The sequence below is a fragment of the Corvus kubaryi genome, unplaced genomic scaffold, assembly GCF_017639235.1.
Source record: "Corvus kubaryi isolate FWS band 111438036 unplaced genomic scaffold, C.kubaryi_AGA036_p1.0 split3-73, whole genome shotgun sequence".
Lineage (NCBI taxonomy): Eukaryota > Metazoa > Chordata > Aves > Passeriformes > Corvidae > Corvus > Corvus kubaryi.
Window position 1 is genome coordinate 15539737 of NW_024582091.1, and position 27784 is coordinate 15567520.

A 27784-nucleotide genomic window follows, 5' to 3' on the forward strand; every position below is an offset into this window, starting at 1 on the left:
GACCTCTGTGAGACCTAGACTCAGATCAGTACTTAAATGTGCTACAAGGGCATGAATAGTTATATATAAATGCTTGCACAGCATCAGGTACATAACTCAGCTTTGCATTCATGCTACCACAGTGTTTTTAGAGTAAACTTGTGTCCTTGCACACCAGCCATATGTGAGTCAGGAAAACTGTGACTCAGTTTCATTTGGTGCAACTTACACTGGACATGTGTTTAGGAAACTGTTGTAGGAGGAAGAGAGCCTTATATTCCAGGCTAAGGCTGGGATTATCTGTCATCTGGCTTGGCAGGTCTGGGGCATTAACTGGCATCACATATCAGGTTAGGTTAATAATCTACCACTTGGTTCTGCTTGAGCAGATTCGTGTGCCCAAACTAGGGATCAGTTGACAAACCCAGAGTCTCAGGGGAAAAGGGTTAGTTGCTCTGTGATCAGCAGGATGTCACTTGCACCACGAGATGTTCAGACCTAATGCCTGGATCTGCCGTGAATCAGAAGCTACGTCTGGAAAGTAGCAATACATGTCCAGCTCTCCAGGGATGCCCATGGCAATGAAAGCAGGCTTGGATGACAAAATGACAGATAATGGCAACTTGGACAAGATATTACCAGAATGGGAGAAAAAGTTAAAGGGTATAAAAATACCTTCTTCATTTAACAAGATACCCCAAGAGACTGGGAAGACATTCCCTCACTCCAAACAAGTCGGGAATTACCTAGTAGGCAAAATGATCAACAAGGGCTCCTTTGCCAAGGTGATGGAGGGACTGCACATCCCCACAGGGGAGAAGGTAAGCTCATAAGAAGAGGGTAACATGCACTAGGAATCACAAGTAACCTCACACTAATTTACAGCAGAAAATTTCAGACCATTTAATCTGAAAACCACAATCTACTCAGTGAATTATCCTCTGAACCTTATCCTCATAAATTAACCTCATAAATTTAGTTTATTGCTCATGTATAATCAATCACATGTGTGAATACGTATTGAGTGCAACTATTTTCACAATTATAAAATATAGACAACAGAGATATCCTCCTTCTGAAAGAGAGAAGGATTCTGGCATAAAGACAATTTCCAATCTGCTTTGCCTAATAATCCTCATTGAGCAATTAGTGCCTTGCATCTGAACTTTAAAGTTATGGACAACACTTAGTGAAAATTAGCTGCTCCAACAGCAAATATTTATATGGCAGGACACACATAGCATCTGTTATCTCTAGTTCAGTTGGGATAAAATAATATACCACTAGATGCAAGTGTGGAAAGGTGGGTTGCTCTCAAGTAACTTTTTGAATTTTACTTCTCTTGTGGCTTCAGTAGCTTCACTGTCTGAATAGCTCCCCAAACTGCAAAGAGTCCAATCTCAGCCCATAATAGCCAGTACCTGGAATGGCTTTTAGAGTAAGTCAGAAGGGAGCATGTTGGAAAAAATTGCGGTGTGTTTCAGACGCAGTTATCAGTCAAGCATGTAGGGATTTTTGCATTTCAGAATATTTCATATGTGCCTCTTTACTAATGCAGTGAGAGGGACAGATATGACAGACTTCAGCCGTCTTGTTTTGCCCTTCAAGAGAAATAAAAAGCAGATTCTTCCATCAGAAACCTCTCCCTCTGTGGTACTGATTATCAACACCATGTCAAAAAAAGCCTCTCCCCCATGAGAGCTTACTCCATATCCTTCTGAAAACTAATCCTGGTTGCAAAGCTTGTTGCTAATTTGCAAATATCCTGCCATTTAGGTAGCCATAAAAGTCATTGACAAGAGGAAAGCCAAGCAGGATTACTATGTTTTAAAAAACATGAAGCGTGAGCCACGGATACACCAGATGATTAAGCACCCCAATGTTGTTCAGCTATATGAGACCTTGGAGACTGACAACTCCTATTACATGGTGATGGAGCTGTGCCTTGGTGGGGACCTCCTGGACAGAATTTGTGACAGAAAGAGGCTGGTGGAAGAGGATGTAAGGAGATACACCAGGCAAATTCTGTCTGCAGTAGAGCACCTGCATTGCCAGGGGATTGTTCACAGGTAAGGTGTTTCTCCTCTTTCAAACAGTAAGAAAAGAAAGTGTTCAAGAACATAGAGTGTTCTTCTTCACCAAGAGAATTTCTTTATTTTTCCCTAATAAAAACAGGAATTGCAAAGAAGACTATGTACTCTCAGCTCATATTAATGAAGCATTTTATTCTCAGTAGTGGTTATTACTATTATAAGTTGTTATGAACTCCTTGCACAGTAAAGTGGCAAAGATACTTGTCCCAGGGACAAGAGCTGATGAGCACAAAAAACCAATACTTTACCACAATTTTCTCAGAATTAGTTCATGACAAATGTCATGAACTCATTCAAATATTTTAGTGTGGCTACATATATAAATATTGTCCTTTGGTTAACCACAACATATTGAAATAACCATACATCACTCAGAACAGAAAACTGAGGAATCACAGCCCATGGCTTGTCGAGACGACAGGACCCACAGATCTGGGTCTGTGACAGGTTGATGACCCTCCATGTTGGCTTTTGCATTACAAGGACAGATCATACGTGGTGTCACTGCTAGAGGAACCTCAGCAGCCCATGCAGGGAGAGCTGATCATCCCCTCTGTCAGGGATCTCGGCACATATGCCAAGAGCAGCAGTGTAAGACTTCTATGTTAGGTGGAAGAATAGGCAAGAAGCAGTTTTTCCCACCGTTTTTCTGTTTAACTTAATGATTCACAGTCAATCAGATTCTTAATTTTAAGTGGTAAGTGCACTCACCAAGAAAGCCCACAGGACCTAACAAGTAATCCAGTTGACTCCATTGTTACAGCAACCATGAAACAAATAAGCTGTAAATGTGATGCCTCAGCATTTACAAGTGCTTTGTGACTTGAAATGCTTGCAATCCAGCACTTCATTATATTGGATTTTTCAATTAATAAGGAATGAACAAGAAAGAAATAGTTAGTATCTGACCTACAGATTTTAAACTAACAACAAAACCAAAAAACACCAGAAAATAAACCCAAGGGGCTTCACCCATTTAGTCCAGGCTGGCATCCCTGCCTTGCTGGTTCCCTAAGTAATCTATTTTACAGCATTTCTTCAGTGTTTACAATCATAACATTTATGTTCTTCCCATGACAACATTCACCATTAATTTCTCAAGTCCTGTTCCCATCTTTTTGCTTGGAATAATTCTTCACAGTGAGCATGAGAGTAGCCTGACTTCTTGCCCGACTTCTTTCTTCTTCCATCATTCATGCTTTGCCGGAAGAGCTTAGTGAGAGAGAAGAATTTTGCTGCACACCCTGAGAGTAGCCAGGTACAAAGTGACATGAGCTCCCCTGGTGACTTGATTTACTATCAAACTACCCTAACCAAGGGAAAATTCATTCCTGGCTCTCCAGCACTTTGTTGTAGGGTTTATGAAGTCGCATGGTCTGGCAGGATCCCAATCACAGGGGTAGGTTCAGTCAGCAGTACTTCAACTCGTGACCTGCTGCTAGCTTTGAGATTCAGACCTATAGCCTTGACCTCTTACCAGAAGAAGATTGAGAAGGATCTGGACGGGCTTCCCTGCTCAGCTCCAGCTGCAGTGATTTATTACAACTCCCTTCAGAGATTAAACCAACAAGGATAATTGTGGGTGTATCCTCTTCTGAAAAGAAGGCATCAATGTTTCCAGAAAGATGAGCAAAGAAGTAGGAAAGTTACCTCACAAATCCAGTCTGGTTTTCTCATCTAAGCACTTAGCAAAACTCAATTCCTTGCATTGCTTTAGCCCAAGGAAAGGAGGGTTCCCAAGCTGCCTGTTGGGAGCAGCTGCTGATCCCTGGGGAAGATCCTGGTAGAACGTCACCAATTATACGTTCATGAGATGGATAATTGTTGCCAATGCTTGGGTCTATGCCAAGAATGGAGGTGTCTGGTGATTGTAAAGTCTCATCCCTAAGCTCATCACTTAGGAATGTCCTAATTTAATTTACTTTTCTCGAAAGTGTCTTATGGGCATTCCTGATTTTTAACCCTGCATATGTCTCAGAAAAACAGTATCTTCTACATCCTTAATAACGTACTTGATGAAAAACTGGCTAAATTTGTAACTGTTTTTAGTCCAAATTGATATATCTCAACAGAAATTCGACACTATGTTCAGACAGCTATTTGGTTTCTTAAGCTTTACTTCTCCAATTCATCACTAAAATCAGCACTGATCCAACAAATCCTTACAGGTTAAATTAAGTTTGAGTCTACATTTCACAGTAAAGGTAATAACCTTTCTTCTCCATGCAAGATCATGGCTGATCTTTTGCCATAGTTGCCAAAATGACCCAGAAGATGGAGCATTGACTCACTTGTTCTCCCAGCATTTTGCTGTGCCAGATATAAGGAGGCTCAGGCACAAGATATGGCTCAACAGCTCCACAAGCTAACATTCATCAGCTGAGTTCTGCTTACTATCCCTATGCCTGCTCTGGACACGGCCAAGTGGTGAGGTAATGCATCTGAGCTTAGAAACCGCCAATAAAGACGTGCAAGCTAAATCCCATCGCCTTGCAACTGGATTGGGATAGCGCATGCGCACAGTCAGCTACCAACCCCTTCAGCTGGCGCTTGTGAGGTGGCAGTAACTGGCTTGTATGTACAGTTCCTAATTTTTCCTGGCTGTTTTTCCTGGATATTTTCCCTTCTCTCATATAAAAATGTCATATATGCCTTTGAATCCCTACTGAACCAAGTCCTGGAGAAACATCACAAGCTGCCCTCTAGGCTCTCTCTCTCTGAAGTACCCATGGGAATGAGGGGGAAAAAAATCACAGTGTTACTTAAATTTACAACATTCCTTGGAAAGTTTCTTTTGGGAAAGAAAAGAACATGATGTATCTTTGATGTAAGATAACTTCTGACATTACATAAACTTTCATAGTGACCATTATCAGGTATTTCAGGCAAGAAAGTCTACATTTTTATTAACTCTGCGAGCAGTCAGCTCGGCCTATAGAACAGTGGTTGTAGCAATCTAATATAACATTATTTAATGGCAGTGAGTAAAAGTCATCAGAGTGCACTGTGGGGTGCTAAATCTGATAGAAATGTCAGATTTGCAGTAGCCTGAAACACAAATAGTTTTAAACTGCAGCATTTCAGTGCAGAGTTATGACACAGGCAGGCTATGAACAAACTTACCTTAAATCTACCTCCCAGCTTTTGGGCACTGGCTAATTTTCCACTCCAAGAAACATGCTATTCAAATAAAACTTATTAAAGAGATATCATTAAAACCATTCCCATTCTCGGCCTGGGGCAGCAGAGGGTTTTGAATGTAATGCTGTCCCATCCAGAGCCACAGAGTTAAAAGGGCGTTCACCTCAACCCACCCATCATGACCACCTCCAGACTCGATCCCCTGCAGCAATGCAGTGCTGTTCATGCAGCACCAATCCATCCAGCCCTTGTTCCTTGTTCCCATCACTCCTTCTACTTTGTCCTCCTGTGCTCTCCAAGGTCTCTCTAAGAGCTGACAAAAGAGCTTTATAACTTCAGAGCAGGTGGGAGAAAAATTCATGTTCCTGGAGTTGTTTCTGAAACTTGTTCTGTCCCTCTCATGGCCCCTGTAAAGCCGAGGGAAGCCCCCAGCAGCAGACTTTGACAGGACTTAGCAAAGCATTGCAGGCTCTTCAACCGGCTCCCAACTCTGAAATTACACTGTCTGAGGACTCCTCTGTGATGAAAAAGATTTTGATTGCCACTTCTGGCACTCCCCACAGTGGGGCATTATTCTGGCTTGTGCTTTTAATTTGGAAATATGTAAATGTTCACACAAGTACCTGAGCCAACATTTTTCTTGCAGCTTGGATTACATCCTCCTTGCGGGGGCCGGCTGATACTGGTTGACCCTGTTTTCACAAACATCACTGAACATGTCTCCACTTTCACAGTATCTGTCTCCAACACAGCTTTGGCACATCTCCCCTCTTAAACAAGCAAGGCAAGTCTCACTTTCCAGTTCCCCTCTCATTCTTCACATCTCCCCGGCACGATTTACTCGCAGAGAAATAAGAAATATTCTGCAGTGCTCAGTACTTCAAAAAAGCCAAAAGAACTCTGGTCCAATATGCACAACTTTTTTACTCAAAAGAAGAAATAAATGCAATTCATTAAAAAAAGTTAAATTCGTAGAACAGATGATTCCTAAAATTAATAGTCTATTTAAAATGTATATTCATAAAATATTCCCTGAAATACTGAAAGTTTCCATTTTCCTGACTGAAAACTTCAGGAAGGAATAAGGATCTTGTTACAATTGTAGGCAGAGCTTTGCAGAACTACTGTTATAATTTCAATTAAATTTTGCCAAAAACTATCTGCAAATGTTTAGCTGGGACATCAGGCACCCTAAAGTTTGCTTTCTGTCTTAATTTCAGGGACCTAAAAATTGAAAATTTTCTTCTTGATGAGAACAACAACATCAAAATCATTGGTAGGTGCACCGCTATCTGAGAAGCTTGTTTTCTGCTTTTTCTGTGTGTGTGCAGCTTCCAGTGACAGTTCAGCTACTATTCAAACACCATACTTGATGAGTGAGCTTGTGATTATTCAATAAACATATTTGAGCTTTTAGAATAAATAAAAGTTATGAATTATAACTTAACAGCCTGTTTGTTTGAACTTTAACTGAAACATACCTTTAAGAGAACAAGGAAAACAATTTTGCCTATTGTTTTCCCTTGTGTATTGCTGGAGAAGCAAGAAACAATTACAGCTTTTACGTGTAGAAAGCTGTTCCTAGCAGAAGTGATTTGTAGACAAAGAAATAAATCTTCTGGGGTGAAACACAGGTACAGACACATTAGTTTGTGTGGAGTCATTACTTCCACTAGAGACCTTATCATTTGGTATGTGTTTAAAAAGAAAAGACTGTTTTGGTCACTAATAGAAATCTTGCTAGGGCTGTGAAGCAAACATTTATAAAAATGAGAGAATTTGCACCAAGCAGTTAACACATCTCAGAGAAACATTAATCTTATTCTATGGGAACCTCACAGAAAAATCCCCACAAGGGATGCTAAATCTTAGAGAAGCCACATGTTTAACCCAGTGTTTCCCAAACTTTTAAAAGCTTAACACCTCTGAGAAAAAAAGGTACCAACTCTTCACCCCTGTTTTATAGCCAGCCAGTCCTTTACAATCACACCTTTCTCTTTCCTCCCTCTTGCACACATGCACATACACAGAGAAAAAGGCTTAAGTTAGCACTTTTTCCCCCACATTTACCATGGGCTAAAGCCCACGGAGCTGAGCCCAATGTCATAGCTCATTAAGCCAAGCTAATGTAGCTGTGTTGTTAAGCTCATGCACTCAACAAGGGCAAAACAAAATAGTTAAGCCAAAATCAACTAAACCAGGTCCATGGCTGGGTAACTTTACTCTAAGTTCTCTGCTAATTCATGGCATGTTAATTCAAACCCAAATTGGCATCCACAGCTGAGACATCAATAGATGCTACAACTATTTCTCCTATTTTTGGACAACTGGTAAATTTAAAGTAGTTTAAAAAGAGACTAAAGCTTCTTTGTCTTTGTGACCATTAGATTTTGGACTGAGCAATACTGCAAGGTTTGATGGTCTCTCCCAGGAGCTGTTACATACCCAGTGTGGAAGTCCAGCTTATGCTGCCCCAGAACTGCTTGCTCATAAGAAATATGGTCCAAAGGTGGATGTCTGGTCCATGTAAGTAGATCTAAAAATGTACTTATTGAAACACTCTCAGCACTGAATGGTTTAGATAAGACTCTGATATAAATGGGTTGGTGGCATTCAGCTTTGGGGCATTAAAGGCAAAAGCAGAAATATATGAGGGAAGGGTTGCCAGAAAAAAAAAAATTGAGTATTTAGAAATGTGCCTCCATTTCAAGACACTGGAGAAAAAAAAAGGGCATAATCAATACACATGCTATTCTGAAGAAACCCTGTGCCAAGAGAAGGCAGCAAAAGGTAGGGTATCTGCATATAGGAACCTGTCCTGAGAAGTCAGAGAAATAACTTGTACATATCAATCCCCTCAAATGAACCCCCCTGCCTTCCTGTCTTGGCAGGCAGTTTCAGCTGATAGCTGAGTACCTTCTGTCAAAATCAGACTCCATGAAAGCCTTGGACTGACAAATGGCCATTTTCTGTCTAAGACGTATTTTGCCAAAAGAAGAAATCTATACAGAAAAACTGAGTCTGAAGGACACGCAGGCCAAAGATGTGGCTATAACAGAGCTATGAGATCTCCACCCATACCTTAGCAAGGCCCTTTATACTGAATTATGATAATAATGTGGAGTTATTTTCCATCATAGGTGGCACAAACCTTCACGGACTCCATTTTCCTTTTTTATTACATCTACAGGATACATCTCCTGTAACAAGCAAAAATGCAGAAGCTGCCAGGAGAAGACCAGTTTCTCACATAAAGTATCTCAGACTTTTCAAATGCATTTCCAGTTTGCAGTTCTAGCAGTCAGGTTATGGGGGTATTTACATTATTTTTCTAAGTGGAGCTGGTAAAACGATAATATATTAAGTTGATCTTCGTATTCTTTAATCTTCATGGATCTGGACAGGAGAACAGCTCTCCATGTCCATCATTTGTCCAAAGGCAGTTCATGTTTTTCTGTATGCATGTATGTTTATATATATATATACATATATATATATATATGCATGCAAGTGTATCACCTTCTCCTCAGCTTTTTCATAGTAACCAGATGTCTGTGTCTCCACCTAGGAGACATTTTATAAGCCAATATCCAGCAGGTATGATTCAGGGTATGGCAAGTGAGCATGAATAATACAGAAATACAGACTGAACTGAATCTTTGCCTAGAGCATTAAGATGAAAAAAAAAAAGTGGCTCATCAAATGCACCTTCATCCAGACTCCTCCCACTTATTTACAGTTACAACCATAATTCCTTGCAGTGACCTGACTGACAAGTGTTAGAATAAAGATCCAGCTATTGAAGCCAATGATAAAGTCCCATGGATTTCAAATAGCTCACAAGATTTCTAAGAGTAATAGCACTTTTTGGTTTAGAAGCCCCACCTCCCATCACACCCCACAAGCATACCCATTTAAAGGATGTTAATGTTATGTTTCTAGAACAGGTTGTCTAGAAGAGTTGTAGATGCCCCATCTGTGGAAGTGTTCAAGGCCAAGCTGGATGGGGCCTTGGGCAACCTGGTCTAGTGGAAGTTGTCCTTGCCAATGGCAGAGGGTTGGAACAAGATGGTGTTTAAGGTCGCTTCCAACCCAAGCCATTCTATGATTGTGTTCAACACATAATGCTGCATTTGATCTAAACCACTTCGTTCAGAACACCTGCAAAAAGGAAAGGAAGGCCTGGATGTACACAGCTGCTCTGAACTGGGATGTCACTCTTGCCTGTCCATCTGTGAGAATGAGGAGTCTCCTTGAGGAGTTCTCAGCAGTCTTTACTAAACTGTGTGTTCACAAAGGATAAAATGTTTTAGTTTGCTCTACAGGATTGCTGGTACCTACATACAGGCATCTGGTTCAGGTGCCTAAAGCAGAAAATTAGTTTTCCTATATGCTCAAAAGATAAAAAGGATTTATATGCACATAGTTATATAAAGTATATTACTCCTCTCAAGACCTGCTCTGGCAGACATACTATATATTTGGGGTTTCATCTAACGATGACTCCTATACCTCAGCTTCTTCTAAATTTACAGGGTATAAATGGTACACAAAGTTAAGGATGAAGGGACACATGCCACCAAACTACTTCAATATATGTCTGATTTTCAAGAGTGCTACTCTGAATTTATGTAAACATAGCACAGATTAATCAGGTCTAGAGGATGCTGTCAGCACTTAAATAGGATAATACTGATTTCACATTTCAGGTATCTGAATGAGGGCAAAGCAGTAATCTTAGAACCATTTACTGAGCTCACTATGTTAATAAACAGCAAATAACAGGTCAAGGTCTATATAAACTTATATATGGCCCTTGCTGTTTAACACAGGTTCTGCACCTCAGGCATAAAGCATATTTAAAATTTATATTGGAATTGTTCATATTATCATAATGGGAAAGGGAATTCTGATGGACTAAAATACTAGTTAAAAAGATAAGTTACTTCTGGTGTCACAAAATAAGTAAACGACTGCAGATTGACTGGACCTAGAATCAAAAGATTTCAGTGTAGTGCAGAAAGACTGACTTTATGCAGCAGGACCGACAAGGAGTCATTACAACAGGAACCAGAGAGCCAGTCAGCCAAAAGGACACTCACAAACCCAACCAGATCCAACTGCAATACAGCCAAGACTCCTGAGATGCAACAGTGAACTGCAGTGCCTGTTTGCCTATCATGACTTCTGTGCAGAAGATTTTAAAGGTTCTTTGAAGGACTGCAAAGTGATTGGCTTTCATGCACCAGCTGAATTGAGGAAACAGCTGTTGTAGTCAAACAAATCCAGGTAGTTCAATAGGACAGAGGAGAAGCAATTTGTATGGCTAATAAACTTCCAAGTTAAACATGCCATCAGATTCCATCTACAATTAACTACCAAGTGTGTTAGTGTTTACTAGCTATAACTGTGTGCAGCTCCACCTCATGGTTTTTCAACTGTTTGAACACATTAATAAAAATCATAGTTGAGCACATCACAGATTTGCTTCACAGATATCATTTCCACTAGTGTACCAACCACGCCAATTAAATTAGAGTTGCCTGAATTCCTAAAATTAGTATCTCTGCTGAGCTCAGTAGAGAAATGGTAAAGGACAGTCGGAGGGAACTCTGAACAACCTGGTCTAGAGAAAGGTGTCACTGCCCTCAGCAGAGTGATTGGAACTGCATGATCTTTAAGATTCCTTCCAACCCAGGCCATTCGATGATTCAATGATTCAATGATTCATTCTATGGTGAAGAACAGTGCTGCTGTGGCAGTGCAGTTCAGCTGGAGCAAGGAAGTACCATGGAGAGTGTTCAAGGAAACCTCCCTGTCCACAAACTCAGGACAGCTAAGCAAGTTTTCCAAATGTTGGTACTTCTCCAGACTGAATGGCAAACCTTCACAAAGTTTGCTGGTCGCTGCTAGCAGACTGTTAGTCTTTCGCAAGAGTTAAAGTTTTAAGTCTTTAGCCAACAGCAAGCTGTTACCAAATGAATGCCTTCTGGGCATAAGTCACACCTAATTTAGCAATTTGAGCAAAGCAAGAAGAACTTAATTACTACTTGGAACAAGATCTATTGCATCAGTCCCAGTTCTGTGTTGTCACTCAGCCTCCAAAGCAAAATGCTTTATTCTGATGGGCTGGGTACATTACACTGTCACTCCAATTAGCTTATTTTTAAAATAAACAGCAGGTCTCCACTTTCAACACCACAGGCTTTCCAGTCACTCACTGTACACTCTATTTTATACACACTTCCCACACCATTCTTTTCTAGATAAAATGGCATTTAAGCAAAGAAAAAAAGGCATAAAATGTGTATTCAGTACGAATTTCTGCTTAGAGGTGATCTGTTACCTCATTTGTGATGCTGAAGGCAACTCTCTGAAAACTGACTCATAGCTTTGTGAGATTTTTAAATAAGTACTTATTAGCATCATATGGAGCTCTGATGTTTGTCTTTTCTTTTGACAGAGGTGTGAGCATGTTTGCTATGCTAACGGGCACATTACCCTTCACAGTGGAACCTTTCAATATCAAGCAACTACATCAAAAGATGTTAATTGGAGAAATCAGCCCTATTCCATCAGATATTTCCACTGGTAAAGCAGTTCAGTCTTTATAAAGACTATCAATGCAAAAAAGTTTTAACCCATGTAATAATGTGAATTTAACAATAACTCAACCTTTTGGAAATTAAGATGTACCTTTTCCAGTTGCTCTGTTTGCATTTAGAAATAACTTTTTTGAGGCTATGGCAATATCTCTTTATCTCAGGCTACAAGAAAAATAACGTTGTCTCTTCAAAAGGCCATTATTCTTGGTTTTCATTTACAGGGGGAATAAAAAGTACATTGCTTTTACATAAGTGGAGTAGCTCTGCAATAAATGAGAACACTGCCGTGTTTAGTATGTCCCATGCTGTGTGTCACAGCCAGGCATTCTTTCCTGTTTTTCCCACAAATAAGTTATCTAAACCTTAGATATTTTTTCCTGGAGACCTTATCTTTTGGCTACTGACAGGGCCTACAACACTGAGATTATTAAAGACATGGGAGGGCTATTTTTGCGAAGAGTCCGTTCATATTTTTCGAGAGAAAGAACTGAAATGTAACATTTTTCAGTTAATTTTACTGACAATCTTTAATGAGGTGCAGTCAGTGAAGTCTTTTAGGACAACTGGGAAAGATAGTTCTCAGAAATTCTAGCCTGAATTACAAACCATGGCTCTAAACCCCAGAATTCCTGTTGGTGTATATACGCTCTCAGTCAGCAGTACAACGTTTACTTCCTCAGAGTTAAAAATTCTGCTGCTTTACAACAATTCTTATACACCTCTGGCTTTAATCCCCATTTTCTCTCCACCTGGAGTAGCATCTTCTCTGTTGACTGTCACAGGCTCGGGCCCCTTCTCACAGCTGTTATGGTAAGTCTTCACTGACCAAGTCAGAAAGCAGAGCAGAGTGAGACATGTTTTGCCCAGCTATCTACCAGCAAGAGTTCAGATCTCCCCATGGTTTTGAGAAGCATGGCTATGATGTGAGGCAAGAATGATCCTAGGAACCCGGATGAGCTTCAGTGGCTGCCTGCAGCCAAGCACTGGAAAGCAGCAGACAGTTCCAGACTAAGCTAGCTGGATCTAGTCTGGAGTATTAAGATAATGTGATGATTCAATTTCTTTCTCTCCCCTAGTAAATGGAATAAGGATATCTACCATAGTTGTCAAGAGTGTTTGTACATTAGTCTCCCATTTCTCTTTCTTTGGAGATCAGTTGCCAGATAGCAGTTTCATTTTTGCAGAATCCTTCCATAGCTGCAATTATTATATTTCTAATTTTTCTTATTTATGTTATTGTTATGGCTTCTACTAATAAATACATTATCTCTGCTTTTCTACAAAGCCCACACAGTTAGTGGAAGATTGTGGGTAACTCCATTGTTCTCTTGCCCACTGGGAATTCAGTGAGAGAGCAGTAATAAACTAGATTTGCATATTTTAGATCTAAATTCTTCTGAAGGAGATTACAAGTGAAAGGAGCAGTATGTTCCCAGTTTAATGCTCACTTGCCTTTTTGTTCACTTTAAAACTTCCCCAAGGGATATGGAAGAATTCAGTAAAGTTTTCCCAAGAAGAAAAAAAAAAAAAGACAGGGACTTTATGCAGTGTTGGAGCTGAGTGATTGACGGACAGGAATGTTTGGCTCCAGCTCCAGGGAGCCAAAGCACAACACATCATGTGAGCACAGAAGTCCATCTCCAGACCTCATTACAGAGAGTTTTATTGATGCAATTGGCTTCTTTGGGTGAGGAACATAACCCCTGTGTAGTCAGCTGGCACGGAAGTGCCCCTTTTCAGACGCCTGATCAAATGCTGAGTGGGCACAATGCTGAGATTACTGCTGATGCCATAGGCTGCATTCACTGGGGTAAACCAAGCAAATTAGGAATTGAGTTCCATTACTGTATCTACAGCAGCATCCAAAGGTCCCTAGCAGGCATCTCAGCATGGTTTGGCGACTGCTGCCCACCCTGCCCTTGGGGGAAAAGTGTCACCCCATGGGACCACAGCAGACTCAGAGAAAAGCCCTAGAGACTGAATTTTAGCTGAGGCTCTTACAATGTCTTGAAGCAGGGCAAGTACCACATTTCTGCAACAGGAAAAATATGCAGTGGTCAGATAGTGAAATATTACTAGCAAACAAGCCATTTTACTGGAATACTGCACAGGAGCTATACAATTCATGCAGTCTCTACTTGAGCCCGACCCTGCTAAGAGGCCTGGAGTCAAAGAAGCAGTAAAAGACAAATGGTTGAATGAAGGTTTCACCAGGAAAATACTGAATGCTGCTGCCTCTGAGAACAGGTAACAGTTTTGACATCTATCTTCTACCTTGGGATTTCTGGATTGCAGATTTGGGAGGGAAGTGTTTTTAGGATTTTGTTTGTTTGTTTTAGAAGATTTTTGTTATCTACTATGGGCTCTTCCAAAATGAGAGAGTTTTACTTCAGAAAATACCACATAATCATTCTAACTGTGGATAAATTTTATTTAAGAGGAAACATCCTTATATAAGTGTTTATATCTATTGTATCAATAATTTTGTTCTTAACATGCCTCACAGCTGCCACTAATTTCAGTGTCCTTCTAATCCTTTCCTACAAAACTAGGTCTCGCATGCCACCTGAAGAAATATTTTTATATTACACTGAAATTTTTGTTATTCTAATGATTTTTATTCTCACCCATCTTTGTACCTGGTTTTAACTATGCTCCATTTATTCTTAGCAGGGCACTTTATGGTTTGAGATTATTATAAAAGTTTGAAATAGTTATGTGCAATATGACACTTCACATAAACATTGCCAACTTTCAAGATGTTATTCATCTTTCATATTGGGATGCTGCAAAGCATACTTTGCATGTCTTTAAATGCCTAAATTCGGTGATAGACCTTTTACATCATACTCACTGATTAAAGTAGCTAGTAATGGGTCACATATTTCATTCCCAAATTGTTCTGTAAAAGTCAGTATTTCGCACTAATTGAAAAAGAGAATAATTTGGCCTGTGTAATCTGCACCATCTGCATCAGTGTCTAGAGGACTCTTAGCAAGTTCTCCTACCATGGTGATCCACTGCCAGTCACAGCCAGAGCTGTTAGAAATCTACTTGCAATTTCTGTGAGAGTTGCCCACTGTTTTTACCTTTGCCCTCCTTCCTTCCCTCACATGTCTGTGCTCATTCATACTGAAGTTTGAAAAAATGTCTTAGGAGTCTCATAATCCAAGGCTGATGTATTTCTGTAATGCCTTTGCTGGACTTTGCTACTCACAGAAGCCCATGAGTAAAACAATTATCATTACAACAAAACATGTTTTATTTCACAATCTGAGTTATATAAAAATTGGAATCCTACTGTACTTTCTTTGGTTCTTTTTTGTCCTTCAAGAGTTTCCTGCCTTTGCTACTTTTCTGTCTTCTTATGTACATGCACACACACTATCTCCCTGTTAATCCGTTTGAGGATTAACTACTGTACTGAGAACTGAAACACACACATTTGATTAAAATGAGAAAATGCTGTTCTCCATATTTTAATTTTTCAAGCTTAATCCTGGTGGGTGTCCTTTCAGAGTAATCAATTATATCAACAATAGGATGTTTAATGATGCAGTAACAGAGCCCCAGCCCGGCAGTGAAGTTAGCGTAGCCAGACAAGAAGCTTATTGCACAACTGTGTATCATAATTTGCCTGTAAAATCAACTTAGCCAACTCCAGCTGCATCACACGAAGTGTAATGTCTGCTTACTGTAAATTCTGACATTGTACCTGGCCGCATCATTTGTATTAAAATAATTTTTCCGAATATTTCAGATTTTGCCCCAGTGAATTGAATCCTGTTGTTTTAAACTACATGACAGAAATTATGGGGTTCAGTCTTTCAGAAGTTATCAACACTTTAATAAATAACAGACCCTCTCCTGCCATGGCTTCTTATTGCTTATTGCTGAAGAAACTGCTCAGGTACCAGAAAGACCACAAAAGAGCTCAGGTAAGATATTATGATCATGAGAGGCATAAAGGGCTCCCTGGATTCTTATACGGAACAATCCAGCAGCTACATAGCACACATGAAAAAGGTGGTTGTCCAAGGAATGGGGAGAAGTTCATCAAAAAATAGTCATGAAATTGCAGATCCAAGTGCAGTCTCAAGAAACCTACATTCTGGCATTCTCAGAGGTGATTAATTTATGAGATTTTTTTATTCCCAGAGATAAATATACCTTTTTTATGACTAATGAATTTTTAAAATGAGCTGATGGTTGTAATGGGATTGAGAATTATTTTGTTTTACATATAAGATTACTTTTCCATTGGGAAAAGGAGCATTAGCATCTCAGTGACTTCGCCATCCTTTTCCTTTCTGACTGGTCTGTGAGGGTTTAATCCAAAGTCTGGGGAGGTGAGTAGGAAGCTGTGAAAGTTGTAAAATCTTTTCCCATCATCTTTTTTTTTTCATACTTTTACCCCTGTATCCTATGCTCACACTCCAGCTCCAGCTCACTCAGGGACATGGAGTGAGATCAGAGGGGACAAACATTTTAAAAATAAATTCAAAAAATTATGGTAATCATTGGTAAGGCCACAATTAGTCAAAAAGGCTGTAAGCTTTTCTTTTACAACCGTCTCCACTAAGGGGTTCACAGCTCAGCCATAAAAATTTTGCTTCAGGCAGAAACTAGGCAGACAGGAAGCCAAATTCCAGCTTCTAACACACAAGTGCAATGGGAAAAGTTTCAGCTACAAAAACACACACATTAGCGATTAGCCTCCCATTCAAAGCCTTTGCCCTGGAGAAGCTGTATTTTGAGAAGGTCCAGTTGACTCCTCTAGAAATTATTCAGATGAGCTTGAGCAGATCCAGATCTCCATGCCAGCACACAGCCCCAAGGTCGCAACAGTCTGTGCAGTGTCTGCAGACAGAGCCATAACTCAAAAATATGAGTTGGGGAGTGTGTGTGTGTGCATGCTTAGGGAGAAGAGGCTTTTCTTCACATATGTGAATTTTTTCATATTACAATTTTAAGCAGGATCTGCTAAATCATAAGTCACTCAGAAAGACCCATATTGTGAAGGCTATTGACCAGCTTTCTAATACCTCTGGATATCAAGCTGATTTACAGCCAGCAGAAATCTAGCCTTCCAGGCAAGTCATAGTGTTTCACATTTTGTATGACCTCTTTCAGCATCCTACCTGGGAGAAAGAGGGAAGTGATCATGTACATAAAGTTGCAAGCTGATTAAGGGTCTGTGATACTTCCTGCCACTCCTGACATCCAAAATGCCCTCTTATGGCAGAGAGTCAAGCTGAATTCAAGCACAGACCCTTAAAACAGCTCTGATTGTAAGTCAATACACTAAAAATTATTGTTTTGAAGTCCTAGTAAATACATTTTCCAGGCAGACTGAAACTTTTGGTAGAGCAAGGAGGAGAAGAGAGGGAGTGTAACAAAGGAGTGAGTGACATCTTCTTTCCCTGTGTTGACATTTATTCAGTTAAAGGTTTAAACCCAAACCAGTAGTGACTCAAAATAATATGACCTGTTTCCAGCTCAAAACAGTGACGACTTTCACAAAATCACAGCATCACAGACTGACTGAGTCTGGCAGGGATCTCTGGAAGTTGTCTGATCAAACCCCCCTGCTCAAGCAGGGCCACCTACAGATGCTTGCCCAGAACCATGTCCAGACAGCTTTTGATGGTCTCCAAGGATGAACACCAGCATCCCTGGGTACCTTGTGACCATGCTTGGTCACCCTCACAGTGAAAAAGTGTTTCTTGATGTTCAGAGGGAAACTCTTGTGTGTGCTCCACTCTCTTAATCATCTCTGTGGTGCAGAAGTCTCTACACTATGTCCACGTCTCTCTTGTACTGGGGAGGCCAGACCTGGACTCAGAACTCCCGGTGTGGCCTCACCAAGGCTGAGCAGAGGGGCAGCATCCCCTCCCTTGACCTGCTGGCAACACTGCTCCTATTGCAGCCCAGGATACCATCAGCCTTCTCTGCAGCAGGGCCATATTACTGACTCATGGCCAACTTGGTGTTGACCAGGACCTCCAGCTGCTTTCCAGCCCAGTGGCCCCAGCATATGCTGGTGCCTGGGGTTGCTCTTCCCCAGGAGCAGGACTTTGCCCTTCCCTTGCTGGACTAAACCCAGCTGGGACACATCTAAGCATGTAAACTGGATATGCACCTTGGGGTCTGCTCAGTTGTGTCATATCCCAACTCCCCATTTCTACACCTTCCCCATGTCCCCTTCCACATAACTCCCAGGTGTGTAGTGCTTTCTTCTGCACCACAAAACAATGCTGATCTGCAAACTTTTGCATGATCAGTGTGGGAAGTTCTTAAATTTGCAGACAGATTCTCCCTTTGATGGTTTCACAGGGAAACTACTCACTTTTAGTAGGACATCTTTGCTGAGAACTTGAAATACAGGCACGAGCTAAATGTCTAAATTTGGCAGAGTGGATTCTACCACAAATAATACCTTCCAATATCTGCTACTAAGACATACAAATTAGGAAATTAGAACAGACCAATTCATACCATCTTTTCATGTCATTAAAAGTTTGTTTCCCTTTTTCCCTCAGTACAAAGTTCATAAATGCTACCTTTAAACTCATGAACACAAAGCCTGCTACTAGCACAGTTTAGAGATCATTCTGTTATCAGACTGTAATCTCACTGGTTTTTCCCCAGATAATCACGCTACAAAACTTGTTTCTTATTTTTTTCCCTCTATTCCCTCTTACATTCTTTTCTATTATGAAAATTAATATTTCTCCCTTGCTCGTTGTTAGGCTCTGCTACTTTTTGCAGTTAATACTGGTCTCTTGATTGTTTCTTATTCCAGGCTTTTGTATAATTAACCTTTGCAATCACTCCTCCCCAGGAGCTCTTTCAAATCATGACTGTTAGTGCTACCACCTTTTAACAGTTTCTCCAACATTCAATAATATTCATATTTCTCAGCAAGAATTTGCGCAAAAAAAGGGAAGAAAAGAGAGGAAGGCTGGCTAAGAAATCAAGCTGGGCATTCTTACTCAATCAATGCTCTTATTTTTCCAATATCCTCTGGCCTGTTCTTCAGCTAGAGCTACTTTATGCACATACTTGCACAATGGCAAAACTTAGCCCTAAGCATATGTGAAGTATATAGGGAAAAGAAAAGAATGCGATCCCAAGGCGGAGCCCCACACGGGTGGCATGACGTTTTTGGGCAGAGGCAGAGCCAAGAGCAGCCCCCAGCTTCCCTGGAGACTGGCCCATGCTGTGCTGGCACAGCTCTCGAAGGAGGCAGCTGGCAGGGAATTATCTTGCGGGAAGGTTTCTCTGCTTTGGTCTAAAAGAGGCCAAATTCAACCACCTCTTTGGCAGGCTGTGATGCACTTCTTTGACCACCCAGCCACAGAGAGCTGAAACTGAGGAAGAAGAGTAAAGATTGTTAACTGAATGCAAGGGGGAAATTTCTCACTTTTTATTCATCTTCTTGTTGAGATCCTGATGTTACTAGAGCTTAATTGCAACAGCATGGGTATTTTATATTTGTGTTATAAATTATGCCAAGGATATTTCAAAATGCACTGATAGATATTCTCTCTATTCTGTATAAAGCCAACTATTTGCTATTTATTACTAGCAGTGTGTCATCTGTCTTTAAATCACATAATATCCTTTCAGCTCTTCAGATCTTGCAAATGTATGCATCTGCTTTAACTTTAAGGATATGGATAGTTTCACTGAGCTCAACAAGACAGCTTGTGTGTATAAAATTAAAGCAAAAAAATTAGAATTTGCATATAAATAAGTGGAAATTCAAATCTAAATTATGGAAACAGATAAGTAACAAGTAACAGTCACAGGTAAAATGAAGAAACCTGAAAACTAATTGCTGTTGATTTACATTATTTCTTTCTAGGACCATAAAGATTATTTCATATTTCTATCTGCCTATGAAAAGAGATATTTACAGGGAGCTAATATCCATAAAGGAGCAAATTTATGGTAAAAAAATACTCCAGTATTTTTGATCAAGTTAGAAACCTCCTTTCCTCTCAGTGACTTGTAGAGAAAGTTGGCATCTGGCTCTTCTGAATATTCTGTCCAAAAAGAATGAAGCATATCAAATATCAACACAAACAGAAAAGTAATTGCATTCATAATAATGCCTATGAATAACAAGCAATAAAATATTCTACCAACACAATCAGCCCATGTCATTGTTTGGAATTCAAACGTGTATTCACAAAACAGTGCATTCAACCCATTCCAGGCAGCAGAATATGCCATGATTTTTCAATACCAAGAAATATACAATTTCCTGAGGAAAATTTTTCAGCAGAAATTCTAATCTAAAACTGAAAGAAAAAGCCTGTGGAAATTACTTTTCATGTACAAACCCCCTGCATTTGAAAAAACAGTGTGAGTCATTGTATTTGCACCCTCTCCTTGTATACAGAAGTTTGTACATGCAAATAATAGTTTTGTTGGATGCAAACAGATGTGATTCTCATTTTTCTGGCTGCAATTAGAAAAGTCTGTTGAAAGATTTAACCTTAAAAAAGCATAAGATCCTTTCCATGTTCAAATTTGAGCCATAAGTCATTGGATAAACTTAAAACACAGCCTGTCCTTTTATGCATAGTAGTTTCTCCAAGCAATGTATTTACATTTTATGTGTTCTGCTGTAGAAGAGGGAGCCTTAATGACTACAATTTGCCATCCAGAACTTTATAGCTGGTCCTTGCAGAAAATAGCATTTCTGCCAAAAAGCTTCCTGCCCAGGTGCTTAACCAATTAGCTCTTAAGAGGTCGGCAGTAAAACCAGTCATGGCAAGTTTTCCGATATACTGTATATAAGGTGACAGCTTGCAAAATGTAAGATGAAAATTTGTTTTCTTAACTAGCAGTGTGTAAAATCCTGGGAGACTATTTGATTGCATAGCCTAAAATATTTATGACATCTCAAATTCCCAATTGATCTAGTGTGGTTTTAGCAATATGTTGTCAACTTAAACGTACTTTGTTTCTTTTTATAAATAAAAAATTTATTTTTAAATAATTTCCCTAATTGTGATTGGGTACTACAGGTAAGTAGGAAGGATGCGGTGACCGCACAAATTTGAGGTTTGAGGTCCTTAAAATTTTTCCAAACATTTTTGCTAACTCACAAAATACATTCAAGCTATCAAAAGTGCCTTTTGTCCACAAATTGCACCCACATTTTAAAATGGCATGTTAGATTAAAAACATATTTTTCACAAGGGGAGTACTTTGCAATGCAAAGATTAGGAGAAAACCATGAAAAAGATGAATACACCATAGTAAAATTAATTACCTCTCTGCCAATGGAAGCAAGAAGTTTGTATTATGTGGGGATGGCAGTAAAAAGATCAAAACTCACTACAGACAATCCTTGAAGTGGTAGCCGTGTAATGACAAAGTGGGCCTGTCAGAGATGATATGGAAAGCAGCAAAAAAGAGCTGGATGTTGCACTGGAATATCCATGTGGGTAGTTGTCTTGGTTTCAGAAACTCCATTTCAGAAATTCCTTTTTCAGGCATGCCAGACCTGAAAGGAGATGTTCTATGACAGAAGCAGCACACAGAGCAGTCAGCTCATCACAGGACTTAGTTCTGTAGGAAGGGATTTATTTCTTCTATTCTTTGCTTTGCAAAGTTCTCCCCTTGCGAAAAATATGTTTTAAATCTAACATTTTATTTCGCAGCTCTTGCATTTTCACAAGGTTTTGATAACTGAAACTCAGTGTGCATGAGGCTTACACAGTGAGGACTCTGAAAACTGGGATCATAGCTGATTTACAAGTGACCTACATATGAGAACATATCCCTTGTGCACGGAAGATGCTTGTAGGAGTGATGGAAGCGGCACTGCAGCAAGCAGTGAGTCCTGAAGCCCATGTTCCTGTTGGGATGAATGGTCCTGTTACCACAGCTTCATGGACGTCTTCCTGCTGCAATTCCACTGCAGAACCTCCCCAGATGTGTTCTAGTCTCATGCTGACTACTTGCCCTCACAGCAAACGGCAACAGTCGCATGACATGAATCTTCTGGATCAGGGAGTGGCTCACAGCATTCTGTAGTGTTTGTGCTTTGCAGCAGGATCTCTGTGGTACCCTGACCTTCCTTACACATCTTGGGAGACTCCGTGAGCCATAAGCCTCGAAGGAAGTGCTATGGGCATCCTAGCATTCAGTGGATTTTCATGAAAACTTTCTCCCTACAGCCTGTGTGGTAAAGGGAAGGGTCTGCCAGCCCATGTACAGCTGGGTTTCTGGAAGAACCTCTGGCATAGGGTCTGTTCAGATGGAATGTTGATCTGTGTAACTAAGGCTTATGTGAAAACAAGATTTCCCATTACACCTTATAGAGGGATTTCTTTTAAATTTTGAGGTGCTTTTTTTGTTCCCTGCAAATCAAATGGTGTCTGATCATTTTACAGAGGGAATATGAAGCAGAAAAACACAGTATTAATCCCAACAAACAGCTGAATAAAGAGTCAGAAACTAAGATTTCCCAGAAGGCTGAAAAGGACACTCTGGAAAACCTCAGAAATTATGGCAATACGGCATTTTCTACTGTACTAACACTGGCAATGCAAAATGCTATTCAAGAAGATGATATCACAATTGCATTGGAAAACCAAGAAAACTTCTCAAAAGGTACTGTTCTGAAATAAGTCTCAACATGTCAGTTCAAAAGGGTAAAAGGGTATCTGAGGAAAAAAAGGGAACACAGTCCCTGAAAATGCTATAGAAATATCTTTGCATTTTGTTTTGAATTTCAAGTATTTTGAGCAATTTTTTCCCAGGCCCAAATCTGGTGATAGATTTAATCTTGATCAAGTGAAATAATTTTCAGATAAACACCTGACCAGTGCAAGCTCTGCAGATACTAATCACAAGTAACTGTTCCATGTCCATGTGTAGGTTATTTTATCTCTGAGTCACCCTTAGAAGTACTAGTACTTCTAAGGCACTTCCAAGAACAGAAATTTATGAGTAAAAAAGGGTATTTATTTAAATTCCCGGGATGAATGTGAGCATGGTGCAAGTATCACAACTTCACTATACTCAGTGAGGGGTTGTACTCATATCCATGACATCATTTTCCACAGTCTCAAAAATATAGAAGATGCACAGTACTGAATAATCAAACTCTATATCTGAATATATTCTTGTTCAAGTTATTGCACCCCCACAACTATTTACTTATGTGCCATGTTTAAAACGATGTGATAAATATCCCCAGAAGAATAAATGAGTATGTTGTCCAGAGAAGCTGTGGGTGCTCCAACCCTTTAAGTACTCAAGGTCAAGTAGGATGGAGCTCTGAGCAACTCTGATCTAGAGAATGGTGAATGGGGATTGGAATGAGAAGATCTTTAAGGTTCCTTCCAACCCCTACTATTCTATTATTCCTTGATTCTGTAGTACTCACTAAAATTAAGCCAGACAGCTTTGTGCTGAGAGGCTTATTCAAGACTGTTCACCCAACCAAAAAACTGACAATTGCCTACCTGCAGATCACCATCTGCCTGAAATTATCAGTGCAAAATTTCATTCTGTGTCAAGGTTTACTTTTATTTATGACTTTACAAATACAGATCTATTATGGGACGAAGCTGATGTGATATTAGCATGTTATTTTCTTGAAAATACCATTCCAGGAGAAGCTGATCTGATTTGTTCTATATTCTATTTAGTTTCCAAGTTTGCAGGCAGAGAGTTGGTCCACTGTGGGCCTCCTAAGTCATCAAGCAAAAGTATGCCATGTGAGCCCATTTATCAGCCACTTTTGGACTCTCAGAACAGTCAGAATGATTTTGAAGACTTGACAGAGGCCAGAAAACCATGTCTTCATGAGAAATCCTCATCCACACCAGCAAACCAGCAACCTCCCTTTTCAAACATCCAAGAAATGACAAGTACAAGAAAAGTACCTGCACGGTCCCTGATGGAAAACAGAATTATTACCAGAAGCCCTTTGCCTCGTCAGGACATGAGGTTTAAAGATCTTCTAAAGGCAGTATATGACAATATTTACACCCCAACACAGAGGCAACTTGATAAAGACGGCGCTGACCTCCTCGTGATTGACTCTCCCCAGTTGTCACCTTTCCCCAGGCTGCAACAAGCTACCCTGAGAGAAACCCTACCTAGAAAGATTCCCTTGATGGGGGCAACACAGGAACACAGAGATATCTACCCTCTTGTTACAGTGAATGGTTCAAAACCACCAGCTTTCCCCATGCCCCAACAGCAAAAGTTTACCATAAGAAGTATGAGGCCATTTAAAGAAAACTCAACTCATTTTTTCAATAAGAAAACTAAGAAAAACTTTATTCAGCTCAGACACATACCTACAACTACAGATGTAAATCTTCCAGTTTTACGCCCACCGTACCAAACCACATTGGGGAAAAAACCAGAGATTCTAAGGTTAAATTTTGCATAAATAAATCACACACAAAACATCAGAAGGAAAAAGGATGAAGGAGCAGGTAAGAAACAAAGGTGGACAGACAGAGAGAGCAAGAAAAGGAAGGTGGGAGAGATTAATCCAATCTTAAAATTAGAATTATCCAAACACAAAAGAATTATATGATTAAAGCTGTGTATCCTCTGACATCGACCAAACGCCATGCTACAAATTTTGTGGAGCACAACAAAGACACAGAAAAACAGATGCCACTGTAACAGAACAACATAATGTATATTTAGGCACAAAAGTGGACACTGAGGGCAGAAGATGGGATTTTTAATATTTTGTACCAATACATGTCCTAAACTTGTGTTACTATTCCTTATGCATTTCATTAGGGAAATAAACCTGGGCAGGCAATTTTCATTAAGCTGTGAACATAATGCAGAAGGTAAAAAGCCAGCAGCAGTGAGGGAATAAACAGTTTTGGGGGGATTGCCATGATACACAAAATAGTCATGGCACTGATAAATTATTTGTTTGTTTCTTTGCTAGTTTATTAGTTTTAACTGTGTGTATTCCAATTAATGGAGAACATGCAACCTAACTCCCCTGAGAGTTAGTTGCATTTTCTCTGTAAATTTAACAACTTAATCAGTATTGCCTGTTTGTCACTGTTTGCCTTTGCAATGTTTGTACCTTACTATTGAAAACATGAATTTTCTCTCAGTTTCAATGTATTGTGGTTCTCAGTTAGATTGTCATAGTACTAAGCTTTAAGCCTTTTTCTGTCCTCAAACAAGTTTTATATCAGTTTAAATCCCTTAAGTTCAATGGATTTGAACTTGACTGACACCAACAGAGGTGAGAATACAATAGGAGTCTTCATATTTGCTGCTCTGTAGGATCCCACATAAAAGGGGAATGTTTAAAATTTAGGAAATGTTTATGTCTTGAATATGTTTTAAGCTTTGGAGCACCCCTAAAAAGCACTTTTCAGTGAATATATGTTTTGAAACAAATGGATTCAGCTGTAAGTTTACATTTCAATTCACTGTTTCCTTTCACAATACTGAAATGCTTCATTCTGGACATAAATCATGGCATCATAGACTCACAGAATTGTTTATCTTGAAAAAGACCTTGAAGATAATCAAGCCCATCACTAAACCATGTCCCAAAGAGTCATACCTAGACATCTTTTAAATACCTCCAGGGATGGTGATTTAACCACTTCCCTCAGCAGTCCGTTCCAATATTTGACAACCCTTTCAGCAAAGACATTTTTCCTAATTTCCAACCTAAACCTTCCTTGGTGCAGCTTGAGGCTATTTCCATTTGTCCTGTCATTTGTTATCTGGAAGAATAGACCGACATCCACATGGCTACAACCTCCTTTCAGGTAGTTATACTGAGCCATACAGTTCCCCCTGAATCTCCGTTTCTCCAGGCTAAGCAACCCCAGCTCCCTCAGCCACTCCTCAGAGGACTTGTGCTTCAGACCCTTTCCCAGCTTCTTTGCCCTTCTCTGGACTTCCTCCAGCACCTCAATGGCCTTACTGTAGTGAGGGGACCCAGAACTGGACACAGCACTTGAGGTGTGGCCTCACCAGTGCCAATTACAGAGGGACAATCACTGCCCTGATCCTGCTGACCACACTGTTGCTGATACAGGCCAAGATGCCATTGGCCTCCTTGGCCACCTGGACACACTGCTGGGTCATGTTCAGCAGCTGTCAACCAGAACTCCCTGGACCCAGCACTTTGCCTTGTGTACTTTGAACCTCACACACTTGGCTTTGGCCCATCTCTCCAGCCTGTCCAGATTCCTCTGCAGAGCCTTTCTCCCATCCAGCAGATCAGCACTCCTACCCAGCTTGGGGTTGCCTGTGAACTGACTGAGGGTGCACTCAATCCTCTTGTCCAAATTGTTGATAAAGATATTAAAGAGCACTCGCCCCAATACTGAGACCTGGGGAACACCACCTATGACTGTACACCACCTGGATTTATCTCCATATCGTATTATTCACCACCACTGTCTGGGCCTGGCCATCCAGCCATTTTATCCATTGAACAGTACACATCAAGCCACGAGCAGCCAGTTTCTCCAAAAGAATGCAGTGAACAATGCTGCAAAAGGCTTTACCTAAGTCCAGATATACAATATCCACAGTCTTTCCCTCCTCAGCTAAGTGGGTCACCTTGTCATAAATGGAGATCAGGTTAGTCAAACAGGACCTGCCCTTCACAAATCCCTGCTAGCTATGCCTGATCCTCTGGCTGTTCTGCACATGCCATGTGATGGCACTCAAGATGATCACCCCCATAACCTTCCCCAGCACTGAGGTGAGGCTGACTGTCCTAGAGATCCCTATATTCTCCTTCCAATCTATCTTGTAGATGGGTGTCCCATTTGCTAAGTTCCAGTCAGCTGGGACCTCCCCAGGGAGCCAGGGCTTCTGGTAAATGATGGAAAGTGGACAGGTGAGCTCTTCCATCAGCTTTCTCAGTACGTCTGGGTGGATCCCATCCAGCCCCATAGACTTGTGCATGTCTAAGTGGTATAGCAGGTGGCTGATGATTTCCACTTGGATATAGGGGTTCATTCTGCTCCCCATTTCCGTCTTCCAGTTCAAGGGGCTGGGTACCTGGAGAGTGACTGGTTTTACTATTAAAATCTTGAGAAAAGAAAGCATTAAGTACCTTAGGTTTCTCCTTTGCCCTTTCTCTCCCTGAGGACTTGTGGAGGAGCTGGAAGATAGTGGAGAATGAGAGGAGCTTATGCTTCTTCGTCACCAACTTAGTCCAGGCATGTCTGTGTGGGTGCCAAGCAGATGACAGACACAGGGAAATACCCATTCCCCACTAAAACAAACCCCAGAGAGATCAGCATTTAGTGGCTGTGCATCATGACCCAAGTGCAGAAGAGGTAGCTCTTCCTGGAGGAGCTCTGAGTTATGATGCTTCTCATGGCCTCAGCTGTCTCCAGTCCCATCTCTTCTCTGTCTGTGACAGAGAACAAGGGCTTCCAAGGGTTACTTACCAGAGGTCAGAGAAAATTTCAGGTCTTTGTGGGGTCCTGCCACCTGCTTATTCTTTCTACATTCAAGGTAATACAATTTTCTAGTGGTTGAGCCTGGCTGGATGTCAGGTGCCTACCAAAGTCACCCTACCATTTTCCCTCCTCAGCTGGACAGGATAGAGAAAATATAATGACAGTCTCATGGGTTGAGGTAAGGGCAAGGAGGCATCACTCACCGGTTACTATAATGGACAAAACAGACTCAGCTAGGGGAAATTAATTTATTACCAATCAAGTCAGAGTAGGGTAATGAGAAATAAAACTACATTTAAAACACCTTCTCCCCACCTCTCCCTTCTTCCTGGGCTCAATTTCACACCCAATTTTTTCTACTTCCTCCCCCATAGTGGTGCAGGGGGGCAAAGACTGAGGGTTGTGGTCAGTTCATCATATGTTACATCAAAGGGAGGACTCCTCATACTCTTCATTTGCTCCAGTGTGGGGTTCTTCCCATGGGAGACATCCTTCCACAATCTTCTCCAAC

At 40.5% G+C, this 27784-nt stretch overlaps 1 protein-coding gene across 1 annotated transcript; it reads left to right on the forward strand.

Moving 5' to 3' along the window:
- Positions 1 to 548: 548 nt before the first annotated feature.
- On the forward strand, positions 549 to 27530 carry LOC121658804 (hormonally up-regulated neu tumor-associated kinase-like). Its single transcript, XM_042016107.1, has 9 exons — positions 549 to 800; positions 1756 to 2048; positions 6434 to 6489; positions 7601 to 7739; positions 11677 to 11804; positions 13930 to 14065; positions 15579 to 15756; positions 22234 to 22453; positions 23497 to 27530. Exons 1-9 carry the CDS (start codon positions 549 to 551, stop codon positions 24246 to 24248), a joined length of 2154 nt encoding a protein of 717 aa, XP_041872041.1. The 3' UTR covers positions 24249 to 27530.
- Positions 27531 to 27784: the final 254 nt, after the last annotated feature.

Coding starts and splice junctions, on each gene's coding strand:
- LOC121658804 (XM_042016107.1), top strand. CDS start 549: ATGCCCATGGCAATGAAAGCAGGCTTGGATGACAAAATGACAGATAAT. Junction 11,805..13,929: donor TCCATCAGATATTTCCACTG/GTAAAGCAGTTC, acceptor AATACTGCACAG/GAGCTATACAATTCATGCAG. Junction 22,454..23,496: donor CCAAGAAAACTTCTCAAAAG/GTACTGTTCTGA, acceptor TATTCTATTTAG/TTTCCAAGTTTGCAGGCAGA.